The sequence below is a fragment of the Macrobrachium rosenbergii genome, chromosome 12 (assembly GCF_040412425.1).
Source record: "Macrobrachium rosenbergii isolate ZJJX-2024 chromosome 12, ASM4041242v1, whole genome shotgun sequence".
NCBI lineage: Eukaryota > Metazoa > Arthropoda > Malacostraca > Decapoda > Palaemonidae > Macrobrachium > Macrobrachium rosenbergii.
The window spans coordinates 116,804,184-116,815,456 of record NC_089752.1 but is presented as its reverse complement, the minus strand read 5'-3'; the positions used below and the strand labels follow the sequence as shown (position 1 = coordinate 116,815,456).

At 36.4% G+C, this 11,273-nt stretch overlaps 1 protein-coding gene across 1 annotated transcript; it reads left to right on the top strand.

The window, feature by feature from the left end:
* Window positions 1-7,603: 7,603 nt before the first annotated feature.
* On the top strand, window positions 7,604-8,470 carry LOC136843942 (histone H1-delta-like). The gene has a single exon (XM_067112928.1). It carries the CDS (start codon window positions 7,693-7,695, stop codon window positions 8,263-8,265), a length of 573 nt encoding a protein of 190 aa, XP_066969029.1. The 5' UTR covers window positions 7,604-7,692; the 3' UTR covers window positions 8,266-8,470.
* Window positions 8,471-11,273: the final 2,803 nt, after the last annotated feature.

Sequence of the window (11,273 nt, the reverse complement as noted above, 5' to 3'; positions counted from 1 at the left end):
CCACAGGCAAAAGAGGAATTTTCCCGCTCGGCGACCATGGAAAATCCCCGCCGCCGCCCAAGCTTGAAATTTCCCGCCAGGGGAAGAATACCCGACTGCGGTATTTCCCGCCACGCATAGACCAACTGATTGTGGCTTTGACAAGTGCACCGCAGACTACAGTACAGCTCGGAGCCGGAAGCAATATATGCTGTCGTCTTATCGGAAATTAAATGAAAAGGGATTCTGCAACGAATTATTTAACGGCTCAGTCTAGTGACTGTTCGCCAATAATCGTAATATTCCAGTAAAACTGGTTAATGACACAATCAAATAAAGACAGTTATTCTTAAAATATCATCAGGTATCAGATGAACAATGACGATTTGCATACTGGCGCGCTTGTAAACACACACACACAATTCATATACTGTATATATATACTATTAGTGATTTTATAATTTTTATATTTTCAGTTTACCATCGTAAAATGATTTACCTTCCTTTATTTTTCATTTGTCCTCGTAATATTTACTTCTTTGCTTGACCTTGTAATTTTCAATGGTCTGTTCCTCCTCAACTTCACAAAAGATAAATAAAATTGAAAAAAGCCATTGAATAAACGTTAATAGAACTAATACATCTGTTCATTATCGTTAAATATAGGAACGGATTTTTCTACGAACTTTGTGCGTACACATAGCGGTACTCACGCTGTGTATAGATCTTTCCTCAATCTCATCTTTTAGCGGCGTTAAAAACTTTATCATCATACTACTTAATCATAAAAATAAAATTTGAATGCATAACAATTCCGACAAATACACAGAGGAAAAGAAACTGGGAATGATGAACGGTCCTTACGACTTGCGAGTGGAACTTGAGTTTCTGCAGACTCAAAATCAGCATTACATTTTTTTTATAGTAAATATAATTATTTCAAACCAGTAATTGATCGTACATATGCGCTATCAAGATGAATAGCCTCGCCATTATTATTATTATTATTATTATTAACGAATCCACCGATTGCAACTGGCTAAGCAAAGATGGCAAGTTGGATACTTTCCCTGACTAAAGTTGTCTGGTAAAGTAGATACAACAAATATTGTGTGTATATATATATATATATATATATATATATATATATATATATATATATATATATATATATATATATATTCAAACATAATCCTTATTGTAATGCACGGGATACTTGTTGTACAGTCCAACTCGCCATCTTTACCCAGCCAGTTACAATCGGTGGATTCGTTGATAATAATGACGAATCTATTTATCCTGATAACGCATATGTAGCATCAATTACACACGCACACGTGTATAATAATCAGCAAATAAACGCTAAATTAACTCATCCCTCCCCGCCAAAAATAAAAAAATCGTAAGGAATGCGAAGGAGAGAGTGAATCGGAAAGCATTGCGTAGGTCGTTGAACGCCAGTCGGGTTCAGAGTTTGAATTTCGCGCCATCAGAGTAGACCTTGGTCGAGTGTTTCATCGATTTTCGACCGTTCCGTTCCACTTCGCTCTCACGGACACTGGCTCTTTCGTTCGGAAAGACTGTGTTATCGAACGAATTTATTTACATAATGCAACAAAGCTGAATAAAGGAGTATTCAAAGGGTGATAAATAAACAAAAATTGAATAGGGACGCCCCAGGACAATCATTATCGGCAGGGACTTCTCCCTCTCAATGAAATAATCTTCCCGCCAAAGAGTTCAAGTTGTCTCGGAACCGCTGCTATGATCACCCGTCATCACAATATTTGTTTTTGTTTCTAAAAATCATTATTATACACATATTCACTATTATCATTTCGCAGAGGCTGTCGATCGTGAAAATGTTTTACGTAATGACTACGTTCTGGTTAGAATGAATGTATTCGGTAAATGAACCGAATAGGGTTCATCTTCTGAATACATTCGTAATTCATTCTCTTCCAAACTTTGTCATTACGTAGTCATTAGGTAAAGCCTTAGCCTATTAATTTTCGCATTTCGCTAAACGCCCACGAGTGACAGTAATAAATGATAGTACTAATCGTTCATAATTGATGAAGTAAGTCCATAATCTCAACTCATTTTACTTGTAACCAAAGTCCAGTTGCTGAAGTTCTTGGGTATGATAAATGGCTGAAGAATCCTTATCTCACATGGAAAACCTTTCCTTTTATATATCTGCTGTTATCTGTACGACGATATAAATAAGTTAGTCTTTTGTTCATTTTAAACGTAATTATTATAGGCCCATGAGCTGAGCTTTATAGTTGTTCTCAGGCGAGAACGTTCGATGCTGGTTTAAAGTATATAAATATTATATCGTTGATTTTTACGTCTAGTGTCCTTGGCTATAAGTAAGTGATTACTTGCTATCTATTCTTATATGGCAGGTAATTTTGAACAACGTAGTAAACTTTTATACTTAGATAAATTTCTAAAACGTGATTGCATTAGTAATTCCCCGTATCATTCACAACCTTTCGCACTTATTATTTTTGTATTATATAATGGTGTCTTCTCTCTCTCTCTCTCTCTCTCTCTCTCTCTCTCTATATATATATATATATATATATATATATATATATACACGAATAAATATGAAGATAAAAAGGCCCATAAAACACTATTTGAACGTTGCAACCATATATATATATATATATATATATATATATATATATATATATATATATGTGTATATATATATATATATATATGTGTGTGTATATATATATATATATATATATATATATATATACTATTTCAAAAGGAACTAAGATAACAATGCATTATTCAATAATTGAAATATAGCAAAATTTAGATAATGAACCCATCATCGACGAAATTCCGATCGAAACCAAATCATTCAACATAAAAACATCTCCACAATAATGTGGTTTTTTTCACGTTCATTCAAGACATTCGTCTGCATCAGAAATATTGATAAAAAAAGGAAACTAAGTATTCGGGTTGTAAATTATGATACCGTATGTGTAGTGTAAAACATATCGATACACAAACCTACGGAAATTAACGTATACATATGGTCACGGTAGAATTGTGTTCGAAAAGTATACGGAACAAACTTAAGTAAATATTTTGTCGATACAAATTAGTCGACGGTTTAAAATGAGCTTTTACTTTTGTATTTTTATTTACACGGTAGACATAAGGCCTTGCTTACAAGCATCCCAACATTTGTACAAAATATTTTTGTTATAATATTAAAAAAGAACATTTTTTTTTTGGCATAAATGTTTTATTAATACACATATTTTGGCCACTGTGTACAGCGGCAACACACCTTTTTATCCAAAATGAAAGTTGGGGAACATGTACTAAAATGTAAATTCTAATAGCAACAATGCCCTCTTAACTTCTCGAATTCTTCGCGCTTTTTTGGATATGCTTGAATGTTTGAGCATACACGCGTGAGGGAGAGAGAGAGAGAGAGAGAGAGAGAGAGAGAGAGAGAGAGAGAGAGAGCAAGCATTCAAGTACAAGTTTTTTGAAACGGGGCGTTTTGTTTGTTCGGAGATGGGCTGGCGGGAAAGAAGCTGACATCGCCGCCGCCGCCCCGGGATAATTTTGAAAGTACTGCGCTCTTCACCCGCCAATCAGGGAGCAGCATTCGGCGCCGGTCATGGCCGACAGTGATGCCGGCTGCTCTTGGCGCCTATATTCGAATTTCGAATACATGAGTACGCAGCCTTCCTGTCTACTACAGCTGATCTCTTGATGTCAGTGTGACGTCATGACAATGACATGCCTCTAATTTTACCCGCTTGATATCGTCTTGAAGGATAATATTCCATTTCACACGCGTTGAGCAATTTCTGCGCTATTATAGTAATGCAATACTACAATTTAAGTTTACCGTTGGCAACATAGCAACCGCATATCAGTATAATGCCTTTTATACTAGTTGTTGGTTTATGGGTGGAAGGTATGGGCGGAAAATGAGTATTTCCTTGCGTCTACACTTGCTTTCACGTTGGTGAATCACTAATAGTACTATGATAAAGATAGCACAACCGCTTTAGCCTTGTCAATAGGCAGCCATTTGCTTGTTCGTAACACAGTAATTTTGGGCTTGATACTTGTTGTAGGATTGGGTTAATTTGTTTATAAAATATTCATTAAATAAATTAGAACTGAACCATCAGAACATAAGATTCATTGAATGTGCTGGTGAACGAGGATATTTTTTAACAATAGAAATAATACGGTTGCCAAAGTCAACGTCTTCCAGTGGGTTTCAGATACATGCAAAAAAAAAAAGTGTGTGCTTTCCATGTAGTTTAAAGCAAATCACACCATATATTAGAAGAAATATATTCTCCTTAAAACTTTTAATCAATAAAAATTACTGGATGTGAACAATGGGGAGACGGAACGAAGTCATCGCGGGAGAACATCTCTAGATGATTTTCTTGGCAGTAGTTTCTTGGTTTTGAATGCCTTTCAAAACGCAGCAAGTGCTTGAAAGCAGTGTTGCATTAGTTTGACTGGCGTTTTGTGGTTATACCTGCAGTTCAATAGTTACCGTGGTTCCCCGTATGTGCGCAACGTATTGGAATAAGCATCGCAGACATTAACAACCGAGGCTTTCAGAATAATCTCAGCAGAAGACACTCGCTGATAAGAAAACTTCCCTTTTTCTTATTTTTTTCTTTGTTAAAACATGGAAAATTCACACAAGGCTCTATAAATATGAGCTCAGAAACAAAATGCTCATGTTCGTCATAATAATTCGCCTATTTGAAATGCCATAAAATAAACGTCTAAAATGTAGGCCTATACTGTATAGGCCTGGTACCCATGTGCATTACCCTGACTGAGAGAAATACAAATTGGTTTAAAAGATATACAGTAATTAGCATTACATAATAACACAGAATTACAAAATAAACTCTAAGAACGAATTTTTCTTTTAGATAAACTGTATGGGATAAAACCTAACACTGCACGTTCTGTTGTACACGCTGTCATTTGGGAGGAGACGGTGGGCTTAGGCGAGGGAATATTTTTAAAAATATTTCTACGATTTGCTTTTATAGGAAGGCCGTAAACGGCTCTTCTGGAACGGTTCTTAGAGTACTTGGTGTGCTACTGTTGGCGGAACGGTATAAAAAGATCTAGTCTTTGGAAAACGTGGACGATTACAGGTTTTTTCTTCTGACATTTGATAAAATTTGTGTTAAAATACATGGCTATTGTATGAAAACTTTCCGTGAATTAGTGTCTATCCGAGACCCTAAGTTGAGCAACCATGCTATATATTTTTAGTCCTACTAACACATTTTTTTCGTAGTCTTTTACTCGGTAATATTATCCACAGACAATATATAATGTATAAAGGAGAAATTGGGTTATTAAGTAACGATCATTCGGATTTCCAGGTAATTATTAGAAATATAACGATGATATTCGGACACATTACATTCAGCTAGTAATCAAAAGCCTCATTTTCGAAAAAAATATGAACTTGAGGAAACAAGCGGTATTCAACCCCTTTTTGCCAACGGAGCAACATCAACAAATCACCCAAAATTACATAGAGAACTAATTAACCAAAATTAAGCACATGGTTCGACCCAAGGCGACCCCAGCTTTCAGTCTACCAAGCAGTAAATGGGTACCAGCAAGCTTTGTTCAATTCCGATATATATATATATATATATATATATATATATATATATATATATATATATATATATATATATATATATTGGCTTTTTTGTCATGTTAAAATACAATCAAGGGGTTGGCCTTAATATATGTGTATATATATATATATATATATATATATATATATATATATATATATATATATATATATATATATATATATATATATATATATATATGTATGTATGTGTGTATACATAACTATATCAATAAATAGCTCTTCAAAATCAGCCCATAACGTCTTCAGGAAGCATGAACCCGATAATTTGTGCAAATATTCCGACTGCAAGACACATTTTTTTCACGTCGTATTGCATACATCATACCAGTTCTTTTCAAAAGTGTTTGTATGTTTTCTAAAGTAAGTAGCGTGTAGTTTGTCAAGTGAATTAATTCAAATATAAGAAAACTACGGCATACTACAATATGTTAAATAATTTCCTGTACTATTCGTCAAAACTTTATAACAAAACTTGTATTCTGAACCTCCTCTTGCACATATATGTAGTCATAAATTTATTTTTACCTGTTTAAAATTTTTCATGTTCGATACAAATTTTTTATTTACAAATATTATGATTATCAATCACGTAAGACGTCTACTTAACATTGTCATTGATACTCGTATGTATATGCATATAAGCATATTGGGACCTCATTTGTTTGGAAGCAGCACTTGTAATCTTATTTCTATATCGATTATTTATATTTTAAAAATTTTCCCTTTACAATTCTTATGTTGATCGAGTGAGGACTCACTCAATTTGATGACTATCTTTTTTAGAACAGTAACTCCATCTTTCAGATATTTTAATAGGCTATAATCTTTTGAGTGAAATCATCTGATTATATTGTAATGGTATGTGTTTGGGAAGTGTTTATATATATATATATATATATATATATATATATATATATATATATATAACACGCATGTATAAAACTATCTATATATGTTTGTGTACGTATGTATGTATGTATGTTCTGGCACACAAGCGTTCCACACTGAAATGAACATGTATACTAATAAGAAGTACACCTTTTCATTGAATCACAAGTCTTTTAAAATGAAGACGTCTCTTCAAGCAAGGGGAAGCCCTTGTTTATTGTAAACACATGAAGGATTTGGGTCTCTTCGACTTTATTTATCGTATCATATATATATATATATATATATATATATATATATATATATATATATATATATATATATATATACACACATATAATCTGCTAATCTGAGACTGCATCAAGCTGCCCCAAATGAACCGCTCCCTTTGGTCAACATAAAACGGGAAAATAAAGCATTCCTTGTATGATTAATGGTTAGGTAATATAACGATTATATCCTGATATTTTAGTCATTTTTGCTTTGACTATACGATTGACATCTTTCATTTGTACAGAAGTAAATTTAGATAATTGATTATTCTTTGAGCCAAATTCTGGGCGTCCAGGGCGGACGTATGTGTTTGTTGTGCTAAAACATTTTCGTTACCACATCCCTGTAAATGTCTCAAATTCTTCTGTTTTCCATGTTCCTTATTCATAAAGGGTAGGTCTCTCTTTATGAATGTTAAAACGTTGAAAATGTAGTTGGTTAAATAGAAATATTGAAGATCAAACATAATTATTACGAGTTTTGGAACACGACTCTTTCACTTATTTGCTTTATTTCTTCTCATTTATTACCTCCTACTCATTTGAAATCTTATCAAATAGAAGACAAATGTTCTTCCATCACGCCCACGTACATTACTAGTTTCCAAAGCATACCGTTCGCTCACAGTCATAAGAAATATAAAATTTACAAACACAAAATGGTGACGTTGGACGCGCGAGTTGTAACGAAAACGGGCGCCAATGTTGTGAAGCTACATATCCGTCCGCACGCGGTGATGTAGCCGCGACCTGCCGACTGCTCGGCATCAGTTCTGAGCTCGCTCTCATACGCTACACACGTTCTTCTCGCTTTCTCGCACTCCATTCACGTAAACCGTTACGATGGCTGACGCTGAAGCTGCACCCGCCGCTGCCCCTGCTGCCGCCCCCAAGAAGGCCGCAAAGGCGAAGAAACCCGCTGCCAAGCCTGCACACCCTACCTATGCCGTCATGGTCGCTGCCGCCCTGAAAGCTCTGAAGGACCGCAAAGGATCATCCCGCCAAGCCCTGTTGAAGTACATCCTTGCCAACTACAAGGTGGGAGACGAGAAGAAGGCCGGTGTCCGCCTTAGGCTCGCCCTGAAGAAGGGAGTTGCATCTGGCGCGTTGAAGCAGGTGAAGGGTGCTGGAGCTTCCGGTTCATTCAAGATCGCCGAAGAAACCAAGCCCAAGAAGGCCGCTAAGAAGCCCAAAGCCGTAAAGAAGCCTGCTGCCAAGAAGGCCGCAAAGAAACCCGCAGCTAAGAAGGCTGCCAAGAAGCCCAAAGCCGCCAAGAAACCAGCTGCCAAGAAGGCCGCTAAGAAGCCTGCTGTGAAGAAAGCCGCTAAGAAACCTGCTGCCAAGAAGCCCGCAGCTAAGAAGGCCGCCAAGAAGCCTGCAGCTAAGAAGGCCGCCAAGAAGCCCGCAAAGAAGTAAAGATCTACCCGTGTCGACCGTTGACGAACTTACCGATTGGACCTCCAGACGAGAAGCTGACTGCTGACAGAACGAGATGAATATCGCCAGTTACCTGAATCCCTTTGCTTCTTCAAGAAGCCAATATATTATAGCATTTTATTTTATATCAAGAATTTCACGTACAAATTTGATGTATATTTTGTAAATATATTTATTTTTCGTACACCATATTTTCTTGGCCCTCTGTTACTTAATGTGTAATCCAAGGTATGAGTAGTTTTCAAATACTGAGAATGGAACGTTTAAAGGTAAAGTTCCAAATATGAAAATGGAGTTTTGAGTACAAAACTTTTAAATACTAAGGATAAAAAGTTTAAAAGTAAGATTTTCCAAATACGAAAATGAACTTTTGAGTACAAAACTATGAAATACTGATGTCAGAAAAATTAAAAGTAAGAATTTTCCAAATACTGAAACTTTAAAATGAACTGAAAATAGTCTTGATATAACTTGCTACTTGAGAAAATTTATATCTGACTTAATACTGGTAAAGGTTTACCAAATACTTGAGAAAAATATATCGAACCTAATACTGCTGAAGGTTTACCAAATAGTTTAGAAAATTTTTATATCTAACCTAATACCGTGTAAAGGTTTATCAAATACTTGAGAATTTTTATATCTTGGACCTAATACTATGTTCAAGGTTTACCCTAACTAACAGGTTTCTTTTCATAACTGAATACTGAACAAGTTGAAATGGACACTTGCGTTTTGTAGGTGGGAATTGTACAATGCAAGTTGGAAAATTTATGAAACAGCAAGACTCGCTTTCAGGCGAGGACCGTATATATCTTGCTGGCAATAGTACTTTTTCAAGTCTAATATTAATGAATTATGTATGAACTGTTCGTAAAATGTATTTCAATGCTTTTTGGGATTGCTAGATATTCGTAGAGAACTATCGTGTATATCATTGAGAATACTTCAGTGATATACTTGATCTCTTCTGGGAAACATTACTCATTTAGGATCAAATACTTAAGACAAATGAAAAGTGGCCTCACGAAGTTCGGAGGACATAAAATTCTACGTAATGTTCACGCCATCTTTCAAGACCAAAACCACTTGATGGCGAGCGAAGCGAGACCTATTGGTGAGGGGTAGGGCCAAGATCTTGGGTAGGGCGGAGCTGTAAGGTGCCCCGAGAAATTTTGGGAAACTCGTGCACATTTTGAAGCCATATAAGAGCTGTATTGAGCTAATCAAGCAGCAAACAGGTGTGCCGCACCCACCCACATATTATTTCAAAAGCTAGGAGGAACCATCATTGTTTTGATGGGGGGGCGAGTGCCCCCGCTGCCATCCCCCCAAATGACGCCCCTGCCCTCTCTCTCAAAGCTATAACCTTTAAGATTCTGGTGTTTTATGAATGCTTTGGTTATAATTGTCAGACGTACGAGCGTGCGTCACTTAAATCAGTCTGATATACATATTTAAATCATATATACAGTAAATTTTTATCAATTTTTAATATTACGTGTAATAATAAGAAAAAGTATTTATAATAAATGTGTAAACAACGTATTGCGTCTATTCATAAACAAAAAAACTGGAAAGGCTTCAAAAATTCTCCCTACTAACATGAAACTATAATTGTTGAAAATGTAGAACTGAAGGTAACCGTAATGAACTAGAACACATATTACCTATATTCTATTTTTGCAGCAATAATAACTTATAATCATGTGAGGAACGTTTCTTAGCCGTCCGCTTTTGCCTGAGAAATAAAAACTAAACATCTTCATATGATAACACGATCGACTGGCTAGCGATGTTTTCAATGACGGCATTGCCCGACGCTCCTCTGCGCAGCGTGTGTTTGTTAAACGAAAATCATTCGGTTGTCACAGTCTTACAGATGTATTTACTGTGAATCTTGGGAACCTAATCAACTTTATGATCGTTAGTCTTTATAACAGGATGAAAAAATACTGCTCACAGTTATCCAAAAAGTTTATATACCGTATAAAAGAACGATACTCGGAGTTTTGAAGCCTACGTCTTCTTGTTTTTCGAAGTACGACAGGCATCCATTCGTGACTGCTTTTGACCGTCCGTGAGCAAGCGAGGCACCATTTTTGCTGCAACTCTTTTCATTCCCAATTCCTCGTTCAAAATTCGTTGACATGAACTCCAGGACACACCAGTCAAATTAACAAGCTCATCAATTGTTCTGCGACGGTCTTCCATGATCAGTTCATGAATTTTAGTGATGTTTTCATCCGTTCGGGAGGTTGAAGGTCGCCCTGAACGAGGCTGGTCTTCCAGTGACATTTGACCATTCTTAAAGCGTGCAAACCACTCGTAAACTTGTGTTTTACTCATGGCAACATCTTTGTAAGCTGTTCGAAGCATAGCATTTGTTTCCGCTGCCGTTTTCCCCAGCAAAAAACAGAATTTTACGGCAGCACGCTGCTCCTTCCTTTCAGTCATCGTAAAAATAGACAAAAATGCGTGAAGTACTTCTAAACAAATGTGAACCGTGCAGCTATAAGTCTTCCCACGATGACGCCAGTTGGCACACTGATGCTTGAGGGTTGCCTCAGGTAGCATCTAGCGGCGGAAGCCTGAACCACTACTGGCTTGTCACACAGAAAACTATTCCGGTTACTTTTGGGTAGACCCTATCTCTAAACTGGTACGAGGAAATGCAGTTTTGTTAACACTGTGCGGAAGATGAATAGATTTTCTTTCATCTGATATACGTGGGAACCCTCCAAATCCAGCCTAGTGCTTGCAGTCAAGGAGAAAAGTCATATCAACAAGCACATTACGATCTACTTGTCGTAACGAAAACGGGCGCCAAGTTTTGAACCACTACTTATCCGTCCGCAGGCGAGCTCTCGCCAGCGCTGTGTTCAAAATGTTTATACAGCGGCGGAACGTAACTTTTACTTTCGTATTTTGAGGTTTGTTTCTGTAGACAGACATTATCCACAATTGAGGTTACATATGCGTGTGTA

Bases quoted from the DNA above. Each gene is read 5' to 3' on its own strand.
- LOC136843942 (XM_067112928.1), top strand. From the start codon at position 7,693: ATGGCTGACGCTGAAGCTGCACCCGCCGCTGCCCCTGCTGCCGCCCCC.